The sequence below is a fragment of the Micropterus salmoides genome, unplaced genomic scaffold, assembly GCF_014851395.1.
Source record: "Micropterus salmoides isolate LMB-PRFRI ecotype aquatic unplaced genomic scaffold, ASM1485139v1 Ms_hic_scaffold_23, whole genome shotgun sequence".
NCBI classification, from domain to species: domain Eukaryota; kingdom Metazoa; phylum Chordata; class Actinopteri; order Centrarchiformes; family Centrarchidae; genus Micropterus; species Micropterus salmoides.
The window spans coordinates 20909314-20935784 of NW_024041484.1; the positions used below are offsets into that span (position 1 = coordinate 20909314).

Sequence of the window (26471 nt, forward strand, 5' to 3'; positions counted from 1 at the left end):
GTTATAATTATCATAAATAAATAATATAATTGAAATGTTTTTCTGATGCATTAACTTAAATACTCAATTTTAATGTCAAGGTGGAACTGTTTTTTAAGCACAAGACCAGACACATGCATACACTGGTTCTACCTGTTGCTGTGAGGGCTGGTGCATGAATTCTGTCAAAACACATGTCAAACCCTTATTAATGACATTATGGCAGTTATTTGTGTGTGTGTGTGTGTGTGCAGTGTGTGTGAGTATGTATTACTCATATTGTGGGAACTCACCCTCTTTGTGGTCCAATTGTTGAAATTCTTGTAAATCATAAAATTTTAGGGTAAAGGCTTAAGGTTTAAGGTTAGGGGGTAAGACAATGAAATGTCCTCAAGTGTGAATAACATTATACCAGATATGATAGGATTAATTCATAATTGACTTGTCTCATTAAATCAAAGTTAAACAGAGCGGTGTGTGTGCATGTGTGTGTGCTCTGCATCATTAACATATAACCTTGTCTGTGTCAGTAGCCTCTAGCTAGCTCCTTTAAAGGGGGAAAACAGGCTTTGTACTGTAAACAGAGGTTTAGTCGTTTCTCTGTTGTCATCTGTTTTATCCCTGAAGTCAGCAGGAAAAAGAAACGTTAGCTTTTCTCTGTGTTCTTAATTTCACACTGTCTTGACTTTATATACACTCCAGGCGCCAGTTCTTTAGGTTTATAGCTTTGATAGAACAATAAATCCTACCTCATGAAGATTATAATGTATAACTGTTTTAGTGAGATGTTGATTCAACTTTATAGTCATTTTGGAGGCTGCAGTTTGTAGTGCTGTTGAATTCCAATATTTTGCAACAAATGGCTTAAAAGCTATATTTAATTATTTTGGGAGATATGTCTTTTCGCATTCTTCAAGATTGATACCACTGTCAAACTGTATCTGTACTGTAAGTATGAAGCTACAGCAAAAAATAGTTAGCATAATTTTGCCCAAAGTCAAGAAACAGCTAGCCTGGCTCTGTCTGCCTTCCAGCACATAACATGCTATATCTTGTTTGTTTAATCCGTACAAAAACTGAAGAATAAGAAGCTGTTTCCAGGCATATGCTAATTGGTGATGGCTGTAGCTTAATGCTTAACATTCATTTAATTTTACACTTCCATTTTCGTACGTATACTTGGAAACAGACTTGCCCGATAGGAGATAGGAGATAGGAGATAGGAGGCTGGTCTTGTTAGTCCGAAATAGCTGCCCGGAGGTGTTGCCAAGATGGCTGCTGACTGGCACGACTTGCCTTTAAGGTCTCTGGCTAAGCTAAGCTAAGCTAATGGCTGTTTAACGTACCGATTTGAGAGTGGTATCAGTCCTCACATCTGACTCTCTGCAAGAAAGCGAATAAATGTTTTATCCTAAAATGTAGAATCAGTTATAAACATTGTTAACAAATGGTTAATCGATTGATAGACTCAATGTTTCAGCACTAGAAGAGAGTTTTAGCCATCATCCAACAGTAGCCTGAATATAAATGTTAGTGTCTTCTCTGTTACTTGATATCTTGACAGATTAATGGTGGTGGTGTTGTCATATGTCAGTTTGTTGAGCCTTTTATCCTTCACTGACCTCTTGCTTTAATGTCACACCTCTGCATCTTTCAGATCCTTTAACTCCCTCTCTGTCTTTCTATACGCCTACATATCACAGCAGCTGTCATTTACTCTAAAGGGGGAAAGAATTATTATCCAAAGAGATCTCAAACCACTCAGAGGAAGACAAAGGGGCTGAAATGTCATAAGCTGCTGGTGCAGGGTGGGCAGAGATGTGGGAGTGTAGCGGGATGACACATGAAAGCGTGGCTGGTGCCCCACCCTTCCTCCCCCACACGCTTTGAAAGTGTGACCCCTTAGATATTTATTTCAAACGGCCTCTGGTGCTCGCTCAGAGAGGCTGTACTGTCCTTTATTTACACATTCTCAGAGGCAGAACAGCTCGCGTTACAGTGAGGCTGCAGTGTTTGGATCACTAGAATATATCTAAAGCTTAGTTAAAACATGCAACAGGCCTTTTCTCTTGTCTTAATCACTAATATTTGAAATGACTACACACGTGCAGAACTAAGCTGCAAGGCTTTTAACCAGAACCAAGAGGTGCAAACACATCACACCTGTTTTAGCCTCTTTATATTTGCTCTACGTTTTGATGTTGCTGTCCATGACCTGACTCATTATATATTTTTGGATCTTTTAATTCCTTATTAGCATTTGCATAGTTTGGGATCTTTGGGCAGGGGTTTCCACTCTTTCTCTCTGAATCCAGGCTGAAAACTAAAGGGGGCAAAGCTTTATTGTTTTTGTTCTCTTTTTTTTTATCCTGCTTATTTGAATTTTTTATTTTATTGTTATTTCTTATTTTATTTTGCCCCTCATGTATTTTACCATTCACTGTGGTATGCTATTTCCTCTTTCTTTCTGTGTGTCTGTAAAGCTCTTTGTACTCTGTTTTGATAAGTGCTCTTTTAATAAGTTTTTTATTATAACTATAATGTAAAACCAGTGGTTCACAATGGGTAAGCTGCGCCTTAAAAAACTGTCCTGTGAGAGGACTCGCACACAGAGAACAAAAACATATTCCGACTGGAGACTTGTTTTAGGTATTTCTATTGCAGTGGTTCTCAAACTTTGATGGGAACCTCTGGAACCCTCTCAAGGACCCCTGGGGGTCCCCGGACCCCTCTTTGAGAACCACTGTTCATTAGAATACATTACAGGCTGTACCCAGTATAGTAGGAAGAGGTAGTCAGACATTTTACTGTAGAAATACTCTGTTACAAGTAAAAGTCCTGCATTAAAGTTTTTACATACAAAAGTATTAGCAGCAGGATATGCTTAAAGTACTGAAAGTAAAAGTACTCATTATGCAGAAAAATAGAAAATATAAATGGATTACTATTATTGATGCATTTGTGTACGTCATTTCATTGTTGTCCCCGCGACCCGATCCCGGATAAGCGGATGAAGATGGATGGATTTCATTGTTGTTGCCGGTAAAGGTGGGGATAATTGTAATTACTTTATAAACTGCTGGGTATCATGTACTAATATAATATAATATAATGTTGATTATATTTTGTATTAATAACGTGAATCTGCAAAGAAACTCCTAACTAGAGTTGTTATATAAATGTAGTGTAGTAAAAGAAAAGCCTCAAAATGTGCTTAGTTACATTCCACGAGTACAGTCTATGGCCTGTGATTAGAAAATCGTATTTTAATATTAGTTCTAATATTTGTTGTATTTTGTTTCCATTTTGTTAATGACTTTTCAATAATATTTGGTTATCAAAGTGTTTACATATTTTTATTATTTTTCATGCTTCATAGTAGATACAATTATATAGGCAGCAACTAATGTTTATTTTCATTATCAATTCCTCTTCTGGTTATTTTTTTGACCAATTGATTAACTGTTTGGTCTGTAAAATGTAAATCAAAAAAGTGAAAATAAATGACCTTGTTGTCTTATTCTGTCTTACCAAAAGTCCTAGAGAATGTTTGAATGCTTGATAATTGACAGAGACAATTTTATGGATTATCAAATCTTTTGCATTTTGCATTTCAGTCTGATAAAGTTGAGGGACTCAAGGGACAGATTGAAAAAAATAATGGTCAGTATATATGAGGGTGAAATATCCTGACTTTTCAAACTCCAAAAACACTGGATCAGCACCAGGGCAGTATAAAGTGAAGACTATATATACTCGGTATACTGTACCTGCTGAAGGCCTCGTGTCAAAACCTCTGTGTTAATCATCTTAGAGTTGTTTTAGTCTGTCTGTGCTTACTCCAAATTGCAGCATTGCTGTTTTGGTTACAATGCCATTTTTAGTGATTGTGCTTAAACTACAAGGTCAAACAGGCAGTAGGGAGACTGAGAAGAAGAAGAAGAAGAAGAAGAAGAAGAAGAAGAAGAAGAAGAAGAAAAAGAAGAAGAAAAAGAAGAAGAAGAAGAAGAAGAAAAAGAAGAAGAAGTAGAAAAAGAAGAAGAAGAAAAAGAAGAAGAAGAAGAAGAAAAAGTAGAAGAGATTGAGATCGGTATGATCACTAGTGTTAGGTGTCTGGAAGAAAATGCAGTGCCAGGCTGCTCATGCATCAAGAACAAAGTGGCGATGAAACAGCAAGACGTTGCTTGTGGATGAAAGCAGCTTGCTGATGAAATGGCTCACAAAGAATGGCAAAAAATGATTTTACTTTACAAGACGGGCCAACAACTGTGTGAAAATAATGAGTGTCAGCATGAACTCACTTCACTGTGTGGCACCGTTAGCTACCTTGTAGGATCAATAACCCATGAAATCCTGGTTGTTTGAGACCAAAGGTGGAGATGCAACCTGGGCCATAGCCAGGGTTTTAGAAGTATGTCAGGAGCCCCCCTAGTCGTATTTTATTTATCAGTTATTTTCAGTTAACAAATCATTGTATTTTCTGTACATTTTCTTTCCAATCTTCAAGCTCTTAATGCGGTTTTAAAGCTCCAGGAGCTGCCAGGAATAACATTTACGTGGAGAAATTCTGAATCCTTTTTTGGGCTGGGTATCAAACCTTCAGTGGAAGTGTGTGCATAGCATCAAGTATCGAAGGCTGTCAAAAGTTAGTGTCAAAATTCTTGATCAGATTTAAAACATTGTTTACTCATTCTTTGATCAGATAGTTCCTTATCTGAATCAAGAAACATTTTTTACCGCGAGACTTTATTTATGCTTTTCATTTTCATTTGTTTCTTTTTAGTTTTGTTGATTTTTTTGAAGAAAGATTCGGTACATGCCACGTTCTCACATGACATGAGAGCGACAGTTGGTGGCGGTAATGCACCTCCAAGCCAACCACCTGCCAACCACCGAAAAAACGAGTGACAAGAAAACATGGAGGAAGACGTGTAAATGCACGGCAAGACGAGTCGTTTGTGATTGTGTGGAAGTTCCAAATAAAAGATATGAGATGAAGTACAGTATGCTATGATTGTTTTAAACCATTTCTCACTTGAATTTACAGAACAATTACTGTATCATGATATAAACCTTCATATACCGTGATAGACGTTTTTGGCTATATTGCCCACTCCAGTTCACCAGCCCCCAAATTCCTACAAACAATACAGAAGAAATTATGTCAGTTATGTCCTTGATGGCAGCTACAACCCTGAATCCTATCTGGTAACATGGTTTTCCTTTATTTTGCAGGTAGAGTACAGTTTTGCAGTAGCTCTTAAGGGAGGGGAAAGCATGGGGGATTGATAAACTGTAACCATTAACTGTACACAACTATATGCAATAACTGCATCATTGTTTGTGAAACTGTAGCCATGTGATTAATCTTGACACTGCTGCATCTATCTGCTGCAGAGCCTCAACTGCTGTCAGCTTAAATTTACCGCCACAGTCTCTTAAAAACTGTCAACCCTTATCCATTCCCAGCATGCCCATTCAAGTGCCCCATTGATTTAGTCCCCCTGCTAGGGTGGGATAAAAGAATACAGCTGGAAAGATGGGAACCTTCGCCCTCCCTGAAGAAATTCTATTGTAGAGGCTGAAAAGAGCCTGAGGAGGAGGGAGCAACAGAGGAGGAGTGAAGCTTCTTCTGTTCATTTGTTTGAGAGAGAATGTTGGTTTCGAGGTAGAGATAGTGAAAGAGAGTAGAGAAGGCAATAACTATAAAGTGGAAAGTGAATTAAAGGAGCTCTGGAGCCGGTTAAATCAGCTCTTCATAGGTTCAGACTTTGCCTAGTTATAACAAAAGTAGCCTCCTTTAAAAAGTGGAAATTTACATATCACTAAATTAAACAGGGTTGCACCATACAAACTAGTTCTTATGTAGATTTTAGATTTTTACAAAATGTTTACACCCAGTAACTGCTACCTATCAGAATGAAATGAAAAAAGCTTAGGTTAGCTTGCTAGCAAGGAGTACAGTAACAGACGTAATACAGTACTATGTTTGACAATGCTGTTTAATAACAATGTAAAGTGGGAGGATTGAATTTCACAAAAGCAACAAAATATTCCTCTATTTTCCAATTTGCCAATAACTCTGATAATGTTAGCTAGATCAGCATAATCAGAAATTTCCACTTCCAAACTACATAAATACTACTGGCTTTGAAACATATACAAAGAAACTCATACCTTTATGTTAACAGAGGACTGGCAGTTAAGCCCAGCACCAAACGGCAGACCAAGTTAACGACTATGTGGTGAAGAAAGTTGGGCATTTAGCTGGTAAAGACCCAGATAAAGAGAGATAATGCAGACCAAAAACAGAGCTAAAAATAGAGGGAATGTTTTACTGACATTCATCAGGTGGCCAGAAACACAACAAATCAAATGCTAGTGTTGCTCCATATCTGCTGGATTCATAAATAAGCAACTCTTTGCTAACAACTTGGCCACTGTTGTGTGCACAGATTGTAGCCACTGCCATCAAGTGACTGAAAAAAACAGTTATTGCAGGTTTAAGTTTTAATGATGCAGCCTGATTTAATAAATGAGTTTGAAACTAACTGAATGTTAGTGATGGATTTATGAAGGTCTCTGACTACATTTCCTACAGCCTTGGTGTTATGGCTAACCCTGCAGCTGGACTGTGCTTGATAATAAATGTCAGACTGACTCTTCTCTGCTGATTACTTCTGCCTGGTGATATATGTGGATGCTCAGACCGATTAATCACTGTCCCCATTGCCAAACGGTATCCACAGCAGCAGAATCCCTCATGCTCTTCACCCCCTCTCATGTTTGTGTGCAAGTTAGGATCATTACTTGCCAACTACTGAGCCTAATATAGCTTATCGGCATCAATAGCACAAGATGGAAAGAACATTAATGTTGTAGAAACTAGCATTGCTGACAAATCCATCTTTTTTTGGCAGCGAGATCCGCAGGGATTACGTACATTTTAGTTATTCAGTGTGAAACTGATTGCGAGCTCTGTTTGACTGACGCAAGACTTCAGTGTTTGAAGGGCTCGCTGCATATGAAATGCTAAGTTAGAAGTTAGTTAAAGGTGCAGCAATAAGAACAGAGACGAAGGTAAGATTGTATGAGAGATACAAGCTGTGAGGTGAAAGAGACAGGCAGGGAAATCTGAGAAGGGGGACACATCATGAAAGAAAATGTAATTGCCAGCACTAAAGCATTGACATATTAAAAAAACTGAGCATGACGTTGACAGCTCTAATAAGAAGAGAGTGTGATTTGAGGACATGCAAAGGATGAAGAGAGGGTGCGATGAAAGAAGGGATGATTTTTTTTTTTTTTTGGACGGGGCTTCTCTGCGGGTTATGTAATCCAAAAATACACCATAACTTCAGTGCTCCCATTACTAAGCCCAAAGGTTGTGCATGTGTATATGCAAGAGTCTCCCCGTTCAATTGATTCCAACTGAGCTGATGTTGATTGTGTCTTTGCCCTGAGTTATACCAACAGAAGCACACAGCAGTGGACATATTCCAAAATGGCAACAATAGTCACTGAATGTAGAATCATAAACACATTAGAGCGTCTCTGTGACAGAAATATCAGCAGGACATTAGGCGGGAGCCATAACTGTGAAATATTCAAGCTCTTAATGTAATTCTCTCCGCATAATGTCCTTTTCCCTGGAGCTCCGAAGGTTATATGTTATCATTTACTTGTCATAGCACTTCCACACATACATTCCCGGTCTATGTAATAGATATAAATGAGTGCAGGATTAATTAAACATGACCTCTTCAGGGTTTAATCTCATCTCCATACCAATTGGTTGATTTGAATGTCTGTATTGCATCTATAAAAACCCGAGTGTGTGCCTCTGTCTGCCTGTCTAACTCTGTCTGAGTAGCAGTGCTGACTTACAAGGAACAAAGGAAATGAGGAAGCAATGAGACGTTTCTTCTCACAGAGAAACGTCTGAACAATAGTCTGCTCTGGAGAGTTTCCCTTCCAGTCTGACTCAGAGACACAGCAAAAATAGGGCCAGATTAGGACAGCTGTTTGTCAATTAGCTTTCAGTTTCTTGTCTCACTTTCTCTCTCCATCTGTCACTTTATTTCTCCCACATACTAGATGATGTCAGTGAGGAATGGGAACTCATATTTGCATTTACATCATTTTCACTGGCATGGAAGTTACCGACATTAACACGGAAGGTGGTTATACTGGAATTAAATGACATACGGTAGTAGCATTGAAGTCATTTATAGTGGCACCAAAATGCACTGAATGCCATAAAGGAAAACCCGTACACAAACAGCATCAAGCAAATTTCAAAAACAAGCAAATTGAAGATCCCCTTAGGCTTCAGAAAATGTGATGTAATATTTTTTACACTTAACAGACAAACTCAAACAACAAAAGTAGAAGTTTCAACAAAAGGAGAACAGCTTAAGTAATGCAAAGTTCTAATGTTGCACTGCATTTCATCATGAGGGTATTTCTATTTTTCGTGGCACTGAAATCAGGTTTACTTGTAGAAAAGTAATTATGATATTAGTTATGTAACATGGTTTAAAAGCTGTAGTCTTTTGTTTGTTACTTGGCAGCGGAACAATCTGTAAACACAAGATTTATCATCTTTTATCAGCTATCATTAATGTTTAGCACTGTTTTGGTCTCCACCCACTTCCCAAGTGAACTATGTGGCTCTTCAGCTGCTAAATGTTCCAAAAACAATGAGCTAAAAGATGGTACAATCCTCCGTAGAGCTGGGGGGGGGGGACTACAAAGTCAGGTTTTCAAAATGTCAATTCAAAATGACATAATAATTTGATCTATTCAAGGGAGAGCCTCTGGGTCTGAAAAGTAAAGTGCCAGCAGGGGATGACCCACTGGCTGCAAAAAGAAGTCAGCTTGTATAGAAGTCCGTGACAAAATTACCCTATTTCTCACTTGATTTATTAACTCATTAAACACTTTCCTAATGATTTTGTGGTCTTAATCACTAGCATGATGTTCATTTTGTAAATTATGGTTCCATTTAGAGGAAAATAGACGATAAAGCAGGGTATGTTTTAGGGTACGGCTACCTTTTGATTGACACGTGGCCACCACAGCGAGCTGTCAATCAGGACAGAAGCGTATTGAATCCACTGCACTGTGTACATTTAACTAGCTGTGAGCTTTCTTTGTTTTTGTCAACTTCAACCCTTTGTCAGTTAATGAAAATTAATTGGAACATTTTCTTTGCCTAAAAATGTCTTCTTCAGGCTTTGGTTGTACTAAAGGACACTCTAAGGAGTCGGCTGTTCATTTGTTTTGTTGAGCACGCTTAGTCTTAACCATGTTTTCGCTAGCCAAAATTAGCATCACAGTTAACTTTTAGTTAACTTATTACAGGTGCACTATGCTAACCAAGCTACCAACCATCAAAGCATTCAGACACCCAAACATCACAAGTAAACATTCAAGATTTCCAACTAAAAAGGAAGTCTTGACCTTAGTAATCTAAACATTGCAGAATCCCACCAGAACATCCTGAACCCCTACAGAATGTTCCACTTTCCCCCTCTTAAAAATCCTCAGATCCCACAGGAACGTTCTGATTCCATCACTTAACCGTTCCTGAAAGCCTCCACAATGTTCCAAACACCCTCAAACGATCTAAAACCTCAGCAGAACGTCCTGATCCTCGTCCTCACCTAAACAATCCAGAGCCCTTCCCAGTATCGGCGCTCTGGAAGTCTCTGGTGTCACCAAGGTCACAATGATGTCACGGCTGAGACGGAGACAGGACGCAGGAAGCCCATAAAGAACACAAACATTGCTGGTGTGGACAGAGAACAATAGCAACTTGTGATTAACAGTGAATTTTATATATACAGGGGAATGCTTCAGTTCTTGACTCACATGTGGCTCATTTTATGACCATGAATTTGAACACTTGCAGATCAGAAATGCTGTGTCGCATCGCTCTTCTTGTCAGATAATTGGATTTTGAGCTCTATTGGACCTATTAAAAGTCAAACGTGGTGACATTTAGATGACAAATCACAACCGTGTGCAAGTCAGAGAGTGTGTGTGTGTGTGACTGCAATGAAAGTAGTCAGAAAGACAATAGTCTTGAAATATTTTTTTACAGCCTCGCAGGTGTCGTGCAGTGCTGCAATACCCATTAGAGATCTGCTCGTAATGGCATTTACGTAAGGCTAAATTGTTTTCTTTGAGCTCACAGACAATGCCCTCTCTGAACCAAATCAATGCAAAAGCACAAAAGAGACCACCAGTCTGGACATAATTAAATGTCACTTTTAACTCTCTGACTGCTATCTGTGTTTCACACACACGCACAAGCATGGATATCATAACTCAATACCATGGGGAAATGGACTGGAGGTGTATTAGGTTATTAAGATTGATCATAGAAGAGAGAATTATGGTGGATCAATCCCTGCGCAATGCAGTGATCTTTCTAAAAATGCACACGCACTCTTGCAGATAAATTATTAGATTAAATCAACCTCAGATTCAAATGTCAATAACAGAGCTCTTGCCCTGCAGGCAGCCTCTGTGCCAGGTGCTGTTCTCTGCCCTGCAGGCTGAATCACCTGGGCACAGAGTTCAACCTGTCAGCATGCACACTTGTCACGGTGATTAACAGGTGGCTGACTCACTCACCGTCCCCATGAAGTGGACTTCAGGTTGATGTAATCATGAGATGGCAGAAAGGGATAAAGAATGACAGGAGGGTAAGACAGAGATAAAACCCCTGTGAGAATGTCTGTTTTCTAAGATGGCAGATGGAAGAGTGGACTCACTTATTGTGAGGATGAATACTTAATGTGAGCTTGGACAGTAAATTATCAGCAGGCCCATATCATATGGCAGGGCTGCTAACAATGCTAATTAGGTTCTTTATCAGTAAGGCCAGAGTAGACCTGCTGTGCCTTTAAATCATTAATGACTCTTTGCCCAGACCTTTGTGGGGTAATTCACCTATCCTTTCACATGCGATATGACCGATGCCATGTCTGTCTGTTTCAGCTATTTAATATATTTATATAAGGGAGACTATGTGTTTAAGTCAGCTTTAAATTGGATATTTAAAGTGTAAAGAGTGACTGGAGGTGAATGTTGTTTTTTCCCCCTATTTGATGAGGACAATATGTATAAGAATAATTTCTTTCCTGAAAATTTTGTGAGATTATTGTTGTTGTTTAGAGCTTGTGTGACATAGCAAAGTTGCTGCTCGTTCACGACTCCCAGCTGAAACAACAGCGGGAGGGCTGAGCTTTACTATTAGACTATCTTCTCTTGACGTACAAGTGGTACAAAGGATGAACCGGGCCTGGCTGGTTAGCATGCTTATTTCAGATATCGCAGATATCTTTCAACACAATCCTCACACATCTTTGGCATGATGTCATGATTCTGTTCATAATTTTAAATTCTGGCCATATCTTAATATAACATAACTTGAGAGCCATATTGAGGCTAATTAATACCTAAAATGTGATAATATCAGTTTGTATAGAATGTATTTTATATTTTCAAATTACAAATTACTTGTATTTTAATTTGATGAGTAAGTATTTGCAAATTGTAAGAAGATACTTTTGATTTATTTGTCTATCTTCGTTTATACCTTTTATTCAATTCCTTTCAAGTACTACATATTATAGGAGTATACTAAGATACTTTTACTGGAGTAAGGTTTTGAATGCAGGATTTTAATTGTAGTGGAGTATTTTTACTGAGTGGCATTAGTACTTTTAGTGAAGTAAGGTTTTGAAAGCCGGACTTTACTTGTAGTGGAATATTTTCACAGTGTGGTTTGAGTACTTTTAGTGAAGTAATGTTTTGAATGCAGGACTTTACTTGTAGTGGAGTATTTCTGGTATTAGTACTTTTAGTGAAGTAATGTTTTGACTGCAGGACTTTACTTGTAGTGGAATATTTTCACAGTGTGGTTTGAGTACTTTTAGTGAAGTAATGTTTTGACTGCAGGACTTTACTTGTAGTGGAATATTTTCACAGTGTGGTTTGAGTACTTTTAGTGAAGTAATGTATTGAATGCAGGACTTTACTTGTAGTGGAGTATTTCTGGTATTAGTACTTTTAGTGAAGTAATGTTTTGACTGCAGGACTTTACTTGTAGTGGAATATTTTCACAGTGTGGTTTGAGTACTTTTAGTGAAGTAATGTTTTGAATGCAGGACTTTACTTGTAGTGGAGTATTTCTGGTATTAGTACTTTTAGTGAAGTAATGTTTTGAATGCAGGACTTTACTTGTAGTGGAGTATTTCTGGTATTAGTACTTTTAGTGAAGTAATGTTTTGACTGCAGGACTTTACTTGTAGTGGAATATTTCACAGTGTGGTTTGAGTACTTTTAGTGAAGTAATGTATGAATGCAGGACTTTACTTGTAGTGGAGTATTTCTGGTATTAGTACTTTTAGTGAAGTAATGTTTTGACTGCAGGACTTTACTCGTAGTGGAGTATTTTCACAGTGTGGTTTGAGTACTTTTAGTGAAGTAATGTTTTGAATGCAGGATTTTTTTGTAGTGGAGTATTTTCACAATATGGTATTAGTACTTTTACTTAAGTAAATTATCTCAGTACTTCTTCCACCTCTGTATATTTGAGTAAAACAGGTGCTTTAGGACCTCAGAGCTCTGCCTTCTCTGTTTATGAATTAATTCATGTGGGTGTATTTGATATCCCCCGCAGCCCCTCCCTCAGTGTAATACGGTGGGCGGGGCGTACTCACACACATTGTGCTTCTCTTGCCTCGCGGGGTTTAGAAGGATTACCGCGGCGGGCTGGCTGGGGAAAGAGTCACACCGTTGCCGCGGTCGGCTATCAGTTTCCAGCAGCGGCAGCGGTGGCAGCCGGTGGGAGCCGTGATGGCATGCGCTGCTCCGACGGTTTCAACGGTCAACTTCACACTTGAGGACAACAAAACGGGAGATCCGGTTTGAGTCCCGGGATTAACGTTATGTCCGGAGCTTCTTGTGCTGGTGTGGAGAAAAGTTTATCAGAAGTAGGGCTACACTTACACCGGCGGGGGTAATATGGTAAATATGCTTTTCTACTATTATGAAGTAAGCTAACGTCAAGCTAACGAGCGCTTGTTGCTTCTCCGTATTGAGGAAAACATACGTTATGTTTACGTTGTGTAATTTCTGGTCACGTTAATCAGATGGAAAATGTACAGTTTAACAAACATACCAAGAGGTGACAAGTTAAGTCTGCGTGCACGTCTTTAAAACGAGCTAATTAACATTAACCGTCGAGTTTCTGGCATAAAAGAATAAGTGGAGTTTTTTTCTCAAGCAGGATTTTGTGCAATCGGCTGTCACTCCGCTTTCTGCCGACTAGTCCCGACACGTTCAGTTCACTGGTGTGATGAAACCGACATGTCATGCTTCAATTAAAATAATCTTAAATTATTTTTTAATTAGTCTGAAATCTACAGCACAAGATATTTACATACTCCAAATGGGTCTGTGGAAGCCTTCCTGCATTTCGGCAACAAATCCGAGAATCCCTTTACTGCATTTTCTGTTTAATTTTCTATGTTTGTATTGGTTTTATTACTATCTTCTTATCCCCACAATGTTGTTCTACAAAAATGCACATCGTTAAGCGGGAATAGAGACGTGCCAACCCGTTCTGAAATCTCTGTATCATGTTATACTACTCTATGTATGCATTTACACCGAATGACGACTCAATGTTAAATTGACATATTTTAGAATGGAGTTTGGTGGAGATGAACTGCGCTTCCAGACAGCGAACTTGTCATAATGTTTAGTCATTTTGATACAGTGCTCTGCGACCTTTTTGGACATGTATACTTTTTATCATCTAGACATAAGGTAGACAGTTTTTCAAAGCAATATGTCACCCTAGGGTAAAAAGCCAGTGGTGTAGAAGGTCAATTCAGTCAAGTCTGTGTTCAGTTGTGGTGAATTCAGATGAAGATTCAAATCTTTTCTCTGTCATCATATCCAATAATATGGAGGGTGCTGGTAATTGACCTTACAGTGTGCACCTTCCTGTTATGTGTTGCATGAATGCAACACATAACAGGAAGGTTCTTTAGCGTTTGGTTCTTTAGCGTTTTCACATCAAGGACCCCTAAACTGACACAAATTAGAAAATGGACCCCCATTTGATAAGAGTTTATCCTAAGGTCCCCCATCTGATAGGATTTTTGCTTTTGGATCTTTTACTACCGGAAAGTGACCAGCAGATACAAATGATTCATTCTGTCACTGGATGGAAATATAGATTTAAAGAATTGTAATAAATATATTAAGTTTTTAGAGCAGTGTACAAGCAGCCCTGTCTGACAGGGACCTGAGGTCATTATATTGATCTGTGCTCTCTCCAAAGCAATCAGACTCCTTTGCCAAAAGTAATTCTACTTCGATGAACACAGGAGTCTGGTGGCTTTGAAGAGAACATTCAGTTCCCCCATCAGAAAGGGATGTCTAACGTCAGTGTAGGCTGAGAAAACATTTAAAATATAGCGTACACTTAAACTGATATTGATTTTTTTTGAGGTTGCTAAAATATGGAGGAGATATTTAATATTTTCTACTGTATACTTGGGGGGGTTACACCCATGCATGTTATGATGGAAAAACAGATTCTGCTCTGACCCAGTTACAAGAGGGGCTCGCATACAGAGAGCTTCAATGTTGTGTTGCCCTAAACAGAACATACTTCTCAGCTAATGGTTATATTAGCGCCTTGAAAAGATGAGGTGGTCTAAACGGAGACAAGTTGCACTGGCTTTTGTGTTGCCATGCAATTCACAGGCTCATAAGTGAACACCAATTTAAAGGTCCAATAAAATTTCTTTAACATCACACTTCTTCGGTTTGACTTAATTTGAAGATAATTGTTGACTATTTTGAGCCATTCAGACCGCCACAACCTTAAGAGAGATGGGAACAGCATTATTGTGTCAGCGGACACCCACATACTGTCTGTTAGGCATCAGTACACATCACCCAGGTACATCATATAACACACACAGGCATTTTTCAACTCGTGACACCTTTTATGAGGCGTTCAGGGACTAGAGGCAGATCATCTCGTCCTCTGTGGTTAACCTTTATTTGGCAACACTCAGGGGATACTTATAGGAGTGTTGACTGAGCATCTTTTGCGGCGATGCATCACATTCACACACCTGGGAGCTGCTCAGTACAGTCTGCTGTGTTTAGTGCAGGATGAAGAGCCTAAGGGCACTTCAGCGCGGTAGCTGTTGTGGAAGGATATAGCATTAGTCATTTTCCTCAAGCATATTTCCAGACAGTAGCTGGAAAGTCTAGTATCTGGGAGGGAGGTGGGGGAGGGAGTAGAAAGAGTTGGATCTGTTGACTGAAGTTGGGAGAAAAACCAAGCCCGCAGAAGCAGTTTCCACGTAACACCTCTTTCTCTTAACAGGTTGGCTAATCTCATTATACCTTGGTAAACAGTCATTTTAAGCTGGTTTCAAATTCGGATAGAACTTTTTTTTTTTTTTAGCAAGGCTGCAACTAACGATTATTTTCGTAATCGAATTATCCGCTGGTTATTTTCTTAATTCATTGTTTTGTCTCTAAAATGTCAGAAAATGGTGAAACATGCTGGTTATATCTTCTGACCCCCATGTTTTCAAATTGCTTGTTGTTTCATACATCTCTCCAAAACCCGAAGTAGGCTCCTTATATTTATATGATAGAAGAAAAGCATTAAACATACACATTTGAGAAGCTTGGACATGTTTGTTTCAATGTGAAAGACTGAAAAATTACTTTAAAAAATGAATCAATTGTTTCCTAGTTATTTATTATGATATAAAGAATTACCTGCAGAAATAAATTCATTTATAAATAACAATATTTATAGTGTGTAAGAACATTTAAAAATGCAATTCAAATGAGATAAAAGTAGTATATAAATAGTTATAAATAATCTAGGCCTAAGTCTATTGAACTCAGCCAGTATATTGATTTGTGTTTAGTCACTGAAATATTGAAAATAGAGTCTATAAATGAGCCTAAAACCACCTTAAACACCATATTAGTAACTGGGGCTGACTTATAAGGCTGTTTTCAAACCTGCGTTGTTTAGTCGTGTTGAATACTGGACTCATTTTTATCCTTCGTACAAATTGTTTGAGCAGATTGAACAAAGCAGTCGTACTTGGAACCCTTTCATAATTCCAAGAATTAAATATTGTCTAATATTTGGGCCAACACAATGTTGTTTAACGAGTAGACCTAGCTTAATGTTAACGTTAAACTTTTTACAGAAGGTAGAAAAATGTATCTCTCAACTTTGTCTCTGTCCCATTTAACATGAATGAACTCAAACATTTTCTCAGCTCATCTCTTCACTTCAGAGGGGTTTGGTCTTCTGAAGATCCCACATCAACAGCTGCAGAGACTTGTCATGTGCCTAAGCTGGCCAGTTTACCTCTTCGATGACGAAAAAGGGAGTTGACTAATATCAGTGAGGAAATTGATTTATTCAGGCAGTTAGGAACTGTAGTTGATTTTTCTTTTAATATCAATAAGGATTGTTCTTAAAAGTCAGTTCGCTCTTGTTTGTATTTACATGAGCCTAAACAGTGTGTGTGGGAGGGTGGTGGTTTTTAATTAATGCATCGAGTAGTCTTTTCTCTTGCTATCATAAGATAATTTTCAAAGAGGAAGATTTCTTACGTGTTTTTGATCTAAAAAAAAAAAAAAGAAAAAAAGTAAGGGAGTGTTTACTTTCCTGAGCTCCTGACAGTATTCCCTCCAGGCAGCAGTGTGTTTTTCTAAATTTCTTCTCTTCCTCTTCTTAGATTCATGTCAATAGCCCAAGGTCTAATCCTGTTCTTGGCGGAGAGATTTATTTATTACTGAATAGCATGTGTCATCAGTCAAGTCAAGTTAAGGTTTGTTGGTGCGTTTAGTTTGTTTTAGCTGAGAACTGCACTGTGCAAAGACCGTCCTCCGCAGGCCTCAACATTACATCAATAGATACCAGGAAAAGCAAATAATCTGACTGTGCATCATGTTTTTTTCCAATTTATGGCAAACATGAATGGAAGTAATGGTCTTTACTTTCAGGTACAGTTTTGTCTTGTCGGTTCCTTCCAATACAGGTATTTTTCTTAAATCAGATATCAGATTATAAATGTTTAACTAAATGATGTCCATCCAAGGGTCCCACAGTTGAAAGTGACAATCAAAAAAACCCAAACCCAAAGATATTCAATTTCATATAAGACAAAGAAAAGCAGGAAAACTTTTGCTTGAAAAATGACTTAAACAATTAATTGATTTTTATGCATTTATGAATAATCTAATTGCTGCATTGCCATAACAGTTAAGTCATTTATCAAGCATAAATGACAAATATTCTTTGGCTCCAGCTTTTCATATGTGAGGATTTGCTGCCTTCTCTGTTACATGTTATTGAGTTTGGACTGTTGGACAAAACAAGACATTTACAGAAGTCATCCTTGGTTTTGTATTTTCTACCAACTAATAGACTAAATGATTAAAGGATTATTCCAAAAAAAAAAAAGACTCAACAGATCAGTCAATTATACTGTAAATAGTGGTTAGTTGCATTCAGAGAATATTAGCATCTGTTAAATCGTTGGGCCATCTGCCACTTTGGCGGACAAGGAAAATGCACAACAGAAAGACACATGTAATAAAATTAGCATATTGTTGTGATCAGCGCACGCGTGGGAATATCTGTGGCCCAGTTCGTCCTGAGTGACAGCCGGTTAGCTTACCAGCAGCACTGGTAAGCTGAAAAGTCCGAAAGTCCGGACCAAATGAGGTAGGTGTGAGAGCCCCCTAAAACACTGTAGTGAACTTTCTTGTCGTCTGTAGGTACCTTATGTTTTGTGGGTTGATCTTGATTGTTCAGAAAGGCACCTATAAATAAAATGTATTATTGTTGTTATTATTATTAGTGGCAGACAAAAAAGTTAATTTCCGACCCTGGTTGCAGCTCTGTCACAACAAACACAAAACAAAGGAAGGAACAGTCTCTGTTTGTCGCCTTTGATATTTCGTCTCTTGAAATCCTTCTGGGATCCAGCTAGAAGTCCACTGAATTCACATATGAGGTGAGCACTCACAAATGTGCTTCTTACATTATTCTTTTTATTAAAACATTGGCACTCACCGAGGAAGACAGAGGAAGCACTCTTGTCCCAAGATTTAATAAAAAGAAAAATGTCAGAACATTTGTGAGTGCTTACCTCATGTGATCAAAATAGACAAAAAGCTGATGATCATTAGACTGGGATCAAAACGTTGTCCACCTCAATAAATTTGTGGTTTGTGTAGCGCTGATTGATTAGTCGATCAACAGAAAACACTTTTAAGCCATTTTTCAAAGCAAAAATACCAAACATTTGCTTGTCCCAGCTTCACTTATGAATTTGTGGTTGATACTTGACACAATTATTGGCCAAACAAGTAATTGATTAATTGAGAAACTAACCCATTAGTTGTATCCCAACCTTCCTTTTCCCCCTTATCACTCATTAGGTCAAACGATCTGGCTGATTTTAAGATTTGACAGGTAAAATTGACATTTTTTAAAAGATCACAATGCTCCTCACATGAACAAGAGACAATAGGTGGATAGAAAATAAAGCAAGTTAATTGAAAGTGTTAGTGTCTCTGGTAATTGTAACAGCACAACATTTAATTACACTCAAGAGGTCAAGGGAATACAGGAAGCCAGTTTTATCGACCGTACACACACTCAGTCCACAGTCAGCACCACAAATCACAGTGATGAGCTAAGCCGAGGCTTTTGTTCGGCCATTGAGAGAGAACAAAATGGGAGGAGTGAATGTGTTTGAATGGGAGCTGACTGATGGTCTTCGCCTTCGTCTCGATTCATTGGCGATTACGACGAGGTGCGATCCACTCAATAGCGTCTGTTGTCTGGGCAACCAGTGGAATCTGTCCCTCCATCGTTCCTGAAATAAAAACGGCGCTTAAACTTATTAAAATGAGGGAAGATGTGAGCGTGGCAGCAGGAGCGCAACAAGAAGAGCAATCTGGTGAAATGGAAATGATTGAGACGTTTCACATGTAGGTACACAGGTTCATCTCTCTCTGTGCTTTTGGATTAGGGATTGAGTGGGCTAAGCTGACAGTGCACAGACACACCAGCAGTGATGCCGGGTGTGTGAGTAACACAGTGCGGATTAACCAACGCACAAATACTCTGCCCATCAAAGAGATCCTGTGCTGGGCTAACACATGTACACATGCACATAGCTGTTTTCCCTGAGTCATATCATATAAGCTGATTCATTGCCAGTTATTACACTCTGTGGAGCAAATGTATTTAGCTAGCTTTATTTTTAAAATGCTGAAACGCAGCATGATCTGTATTCTGCATAATCATTACAACCAGAAACAATTCTTATAGTTGATAAATAGTGTCGTCATTTATCGAGCCAAAAATCAGAATATTTGCCCTTTCAAGCTTCTAAATCTTTACATTTTGCTGTGTTATATAATTGGAAATTGAACATGTTTGGGTTATAGACTGCTGGTTGGACAAAACAAGCCATTTACAGGCATCACCTTTGGGTTAAACGTTACAACCCTAATACACATACTCCAGTGGTTTAATGGTGTGCAAATTGGGGCTGCAATTAATGATTAGCAATAAATCTGCCTCATTTTATTTGATAAATCACCCTGTCTAAAAGAAAAATGTCAGATGAGAGCGAAAAATGTCCATTAAAAGTTTCCAACAGCTAAAAGTGACGCCTTTCAATGTCTTGTTTAGTCAGACCAACCCCCCCAAAAATTAAATTTACTATCATAGCAGACTAAGAAAACCACAACCTGATTGTGGGAATGTTGTAGTAGTATTATAGGTTTAAAAAAAATATTTCTTGATATTTCTGGTTTGTATTCATGCCGACATTTCAGTGTGCTCAGCTCTAGTAAGTACGTTGGTGTGTCAGAGTGTGAAGGTTTCAAGAGCAGAGCGCTGCTATCTTCTGAATCAGGCGTCCAAAAATGGAGCGTCTCTACAGAGGTGTTGAATGTAGCTGAACTCTTTCCCAGTTATCTAGAATTTCTGGAATATCAAGGAATTGAGATTAGGATTATCAGGTGTGTTGCAAATGGGTCACTTGACAGGAATGCAGCAGTACTCACTTATTTAGTGCTTTTGTTCCATTAAATGGCTTTAAAATCAAATACCATGGGAATCAGACTGTTCGTCTATTTTCTGACCAACAAATAAACTAGCAAAGAAAATATTATTATTATTATTATTATTATATTATTATTAGCATAATAGGCACTTAATATGCATTTTGCCACTGATTATCTGAGTTAAGTATGATAGGGCACAAATTGAGACGTTCTTAACTGGATTAAACAGCTCCAGTACCACATCAAAAAACACAAAATATTGACCACTTGCAGTATAATTATCAGCCGCAGTTTGATTGTCTTTTCACGGCCCACTATTGCATTATTTTCTGTTAGTATAAAACGGTTAACTATGCTGATTTCTTGTATACGAATGAAGAAACAGTATGCAATGAAGATTAGTATAAAGACAGCTTTAGTCTTGGTCACTATAGATCTGTTTCTTTCAGTTTTCACATGAGTAATGTTTAAAACAGCTCATTGTCACATACTTGGCAACAAAACTTAACAGATCTCAGTGATTTTCACAGTGACTTGTTCAGATTTGAGCACTGATCGTAGGAGCTGACAGCTCCGTCTTCACCTTCCCAGCTAGCTGTGATTCTGCTGGCTGCAAAAGAGCAGAGTTTATTTTGTTTTAGCTTTAAAAGCAGACTTGAAACTGCTCTTAACATACAGTGTTGAGACTGAACCGCAGAGTGGCATGAAAAAAGTAATTAGGCGAACTGACTGTGTGCGTCATTGACTAAATCGAGTGGAGCACTTTACATTTAAAGTGATTGTTGCTTTGCTTCTCATCAGAGTGCCATTAAACTTTAGTTTTGGTTAGGCAATCTATTTAAACACTAATGTTGTGTTCATGTGGGGGTTGACAATGGGCTAAAACTTTTCACCAACATTCCTTTCTATACTAATATTATACACCAAGTTGTCAGTTTATTAGGTACACCTAGCTAATACAGCCCCACAGTGCCGTGATTCAACTTGTAATTCAACAGCGCCACAAACTACAGCCTCCAAAACATCTGTAAAGTTGAGGGAAAGAAGAAAAAAACCTTGTTTATCTGTGACCTCTTACTCACTATGTGAGAAACGGGTGTTAGCTGCTGTGATGCCTACAGACAGAAAGGACAAAAACAAAACCTGACAAAGAATCTCAGTCATCCAGGTAATGGGATATCGAGACGTGATGTCTAAGCAGGACTGTATAGACCTGTAGATTACGGGCGGAGCTTTTAAGTGAAAACCTTTTCTTTAAATGTTGTCTGAATATACAGTGGGTACGGAAAGTATTCAGACCCCTTTAAATTTTTCACTCTTTGTTTCATTGCAGCCATTTTCCAAAAATCAAAAAAGTTCATTTTATTTCTCAGTAATGTACACTCAGCACCCCATCTTGACAGAAAAAAACAGAAATGTAGAATTTTTGCAAATTTATTAAAAAAGAAAAACTGAAATATCACATGGTCATAAGTATTCAGACCCTTTGCCGTGACACTCATATTTAACTCAGGGCTGTCTATTTCTTCTGATCATCCTTGAGATGGTTCTACACCTTCATTTGAGTCCAGCTGTGTTTGATTATACTGATTGGACTTGATTAGGAAAGCCACACCCTTTCTATATAAGACCTTACAGCTCACAGTGCATGTCAGAGCAAATGAGAATCATGAGGTCAAAGGAACTGCCTGAAGAGCTCAGAGACAGAATTGTGGCAAGGCACAGATCTGGCCAAGGTTACAAAAAAATTTCTGCTGCACTTAAGGTTCCTAAGAGCACAGTGGCCTCCATAATCCTCAAATGGAAGACGTTTGGGACGACCAGAACCCTTCCTAGAGCTGGCCGTCCGGCCAAACTGAGCTATCGGGGGAGAAGAGCCTTGGTGAGAGAGGTAAAGAAGAACCCAAAGGTCACTGTGGCTGAGCTCCAGAGATGCAGTCGGGAGATGGGAGAAAGTTGTAGTAAGTCAACCATCACTGCAGCAATCCACCAGTCGGGGCTTTATGGCAGAGTGGCCCGACGGAAGCCTCTCCTCAGTGCAAGACACATGAAAGCCCGCATGGAGTTTGCTAAAAAACACCTGAAGGACTCCAAGATGGTGATAAATAAGATCCTCTGGTCTGATGAGACCAAGATAGAACTTTTTGGCCTTAATTCTAAGCGGTATGTGTGGAGAAAACCAGGCACTGCTCATCACCTGTCCAATACAGTCTCAACAGTGAAGCATGGTGGTGGCAGCATCATGCTGTGGGGGTGTTTTCAGCTGCAGGGACAGGACGACTGGTTGCAATCGAGGGAAAGATGAATGCGGCCAAGTACAGGGATATCCTGGACGAAAACCTTTTCCAGAGTGCTCTGGACCTCAGACTGGGCCGAAGGTTTACCTTCCAACAAGACAATGACCCTAAGCGCACCGCTAAAATAACGAAGGAGTGGCTTCACAACAACTCCGTGGCTGTCTTGAATGGCCCAGCCAGAGCCCTGACTTAAACCCAATTGAGCATCTCTGGAGAGACCTGAAAATGGCTGTCCACCAACGTTTACCATCCAACCTGACAGAACTGGAGAGGATCTGCAAGGAGGAATGGCAGAGGATACCCAAATCCAGATGTGAAAAACTTGTTGCATCTTTCCCAAAACGACTCATGGCTGTATTAGATCAAAAGGGTGCTTCTACTAAATACTGAGCAAAGGGTCTGAATACTTATGACCATGTGATATTTCAGTTTTTCTTTTTAATAAATTTGCAAAAATTTCTACATTTCTGTTTTTTTCTGTCAAGATGGGGTGCTGAGTGTACATTACTGAGAAATAAAATGAACTTTTTGATTTTTGGAAAATGGCTGCAATGAAACAAAGAGTGAAAAATTTAAAGGGGTCTGAATACTTTCCGTACCCACTGTATTCCTGAAGCTTGGAATAGGAGCATAAAAATAACTTATGATAGATAAAAGCTAAGACTTTGTTATTTATCAATGAGCTGAATCGGGCATACACTGTGCTCATGGATGTGAAGTGGTAAATAAATGTAGATTTGGTTTTGTTTTGGGAGTATGTGTGTTTTAGAGTTAGTCGATTAATCAATTAGTTGATTAGTCAACTATTAAATTAATCACCAACTATTTTCATAATCGATTAATTGTTAAAAATTCTTTAATTTCATCTTCTCATGTGAATATTTTCTGGTTTCTTTACTCCCATATGACAGTAAACTGAATATGTTTAGGTTGTGGACAAAACAAGACATTTCTGTGATGTCATTGTGGGCTATAGAAAACAGTGATGGACATTTTCATAATTTTCCGACCAAACAACTTATCCATTAATAGACAAAATAATCGACAGATTAATCGACAATGAAAATAAGTTAGTTGCAGCCCAAATATAATTTCTTTTCCTTTTCTGGGCTAATTCTCGAAGGAAACACAAATACAGTGTGTTGGAATCAAATAATTTTTCTTTAAAAAAAAGTCTCTAACCAATTAATCAACTTATCCAAGTAATTAATGATTCATTTAATAGTCGACAACTAATTGATTATTCAGTTAATTGTTGCAGCTCTTGTGCTGCTTTTCATTGTCACATGTGACAGTAAACAGAATGTATTTGCCTGTTGGACTTGATTGGATTAAACAAGCAACATGAAGATGTCCCTTGGGTTTAGGGAAATTGTGATGGACATTCAAAAAGAAATAATTAGAAAATAACATTAATTGGTAATGTAGCCTAGTTTGTTTATATTTGTAAATTGTTTTTATATTAGTATTTAGGTTGTCTGTTTGTATTTATTTAAATTCCACTGTTGGATATTTCTTGGGACGTTATACAGTAGGTCAGAATATTGTGCTGTAGATGCTGGTGGAACTTTTGGTTTGTTGTTGATTTATGTTTTTGAATAATCCGATGAGGGACAGGTCATAAAATTGTCTATGTATCTATATACTTATTTGAATATATTTAATATCCAAGTAATGGTTGGGTAAACTACAGCTGGCTGTATCTACACTGAAATTTAAAAAAGAGCAAATGTTCCCTTAAAGGCCACAGTATAAACTCTTGACCTTAACTTTTTTGAATACTCTGTCTTTTAAAACTCTAATCCGATTCTGCTGGTCCACCTGATGAGTTCAAACACTGACCTCGACTTGTTCCAGGCTGGATTGTATCTCTTTCTCACTCCCTTCTTCTCTGTCATTCTGTGTCTCCATCACTTTAAATCTCTCTCACTATTTCTGTTTTGTTCCCAAGATTACAACCTCACACGTCTGTATCCTCATCCTCTTTTTTTTTTTTTTCCTCTGCCCGGGCATTTTAGGTCCCTTGCTCGAATGGTAGCGAGGGCTGCTGGGTAATCTTTGCGCTCTGGAAAGCAGAGATTAAAATCTCAGATTACAAGAGGAGAGGAGAGAGAAGAGGAGGGATTACAACTTTATTTTATTTATTTTAATGAGTCCCAAACTGCACGTGGGTGTGTAAAACAGGTCACAAAAAACATGCATGTGGATTGGATTGTGTAAATGTTGTGCTGAGTTTTAAAGCTTTGTGTATGTGTTGTTTCTGCATGTTAAGTGCAGTATTACCAAGTCATTAGCTGATGCTGTACTCACCAGATAGTAAATGGATTGGCAACAGTTAATTGATTTTTAACTCGATACACAGGCCTCTCTTTCTCAGAGTGTGATTTATTGATTTGTTATAGTCCATAGTATCTTTCTGGTGTAGCTAACAGTGCGATCACCTCACAGTGTACATCACAAATGAAGGTTGTTCTTTTCTTTTCATCTGTGTTTTGCTGAAAATGTACTCCAAAAGATCTGTAGTTTTACAAAACATTTAAGGCACTACTTATGTTAAATGATCCCTTAAATATTTGGAGACGTTCATTAACTCTATTTAAATTGAAATTGACTTTAATGTGCCTCTTGAAAATATAGCACTTTATCATCAAACATCATTAGCATCATTCATTTAGAGACATTAGTTTAATTACTACAAACAGATAAGAGCAGATTACTGAAAAGATTTGCAGCTGCAGTGCGTTTGACATTGTGCGCCATCAAAGCAAATCATGTGTACTGTTCTGCAGAGATAGTTTCATGCTTTAAAATGCATTGTTGTGTTATGAAAGGCTGTTGTTGATTCTTATCCTTCTCAGCCTGCAACAGAGGACAAACAGCAATATCCTCTTGGCATTAGGAAGCTCTGGAGTTTGTGCAAAATGTGGTTTGAAGTACAAAAGCAAAGCACATTGAAGAACCACTGTTTCTAGCCACATGAGTGGTGTGGCTCTATGGATGGCAGTCTTGGAGGTTCGTTTGCTCGGTTTGTTCATCCACTTTGGACCGAAATCAAATATCTCAACAACTGCTATATGGATTGCCATTAAATGTGGTACATACATTTATGATCGACAGAAAATGGATCTGACACACACTGTGTGATCACTCTGGGTGATCCTCTAACTTTTCCTCTAGCGCCTCCACGAGGTCAAGTATTTCAAAGCTTATCCTGGGTAACATCCATGAGATGATGATGAGAGACACATTCAAGGCACGAGGACATGAATCCTAATGTCTTGGTGATGCTCTGACTTATTGTCAGGGGCCACCATAAGGTTCACATTTTTGTTTTTTAGAGAAATATCTCAAAAGCTTTTTGATATTTGCCATGAAATTTAGCACAGACACTCAGAATGAATTCTAATAACTTTGTTGATCCCTCACATCTAGTGCCATCATCTGGTCAAGATTTTATTTTATCCAATATTTAGCTTATGACCAGACTAATAATGTTCTCATCAGCCACAGCTCTACTTTGTGTTAACTGCTAATTGGTACGTATTAGCATGCTAACTTGCTAAACTACAATGGTGAGCATGTTAAACAGTATACCTGTTGAACATCAGCATGTTAGCATTATCATTGTGAGCGTTTTAGCATGCTACCATTTAGCTCAAAGCACCGCGGGGCCTATAAGCACAGCCTCACAGAGCTGAGCATGGCTCGTAGACTCTTGGTTATGTTTATTCTAATGCACCAGCCTAGTCTATTCTTCTGTTTCAGTGACTATAGCTCTGTAGATCGTTATCCTAAACAATTAACCCTTGACTATATACATGTTAGGAAAACCTATTACTTTATAGTTTGCTGTGTTGCATGAGACTGCACCAGTAGTCCCCAGCCATATTTCCTTTAGGAACATCAATCTGCAGTGAGTGTAAAGGGGAATACATGAGGACAGGATGAGAGCAGGATATCTCAGTCAGTGTCTGACTTAATGTCATGCCCCCCTCTTTCAACCCTCCATCTGTGGTTTGTTAATGA

At 38.4% G+C, this 26471-nt stretch overlaps 1 protein-coding gene across 2 annotated transcripts in view; it reads left to right on the forward strand.

Moving 5' to 3' along the window:
• The window catches only part of tmcc3 (transmembrane and coiled-coil domain family 3), a 51401-nt gene that overhangs the window by 5468 nt on the left and 19462 nt on the right, over window positions 1–26471 (forward strand). Inside the window, exon 1 of one of the 2 annotated variants that reach the window (XM_038739174.1) lies at window positions 12732–13023. The exons of the other annotated variant lie outside the window; for it this stretch is intronic. Within the exon in view, the coding sequence (XP_038595102.1) occupies window positions 13021–13023 (3 nt within the window). The 5' untranslated portion in view covers window positions 12732–13020. Of the gene's footprint in view, window positions 1–12731; window positions 13024–26471 lie in introns of those variants that run through there. 2 annotated transcript variants of the gene reach the window in all.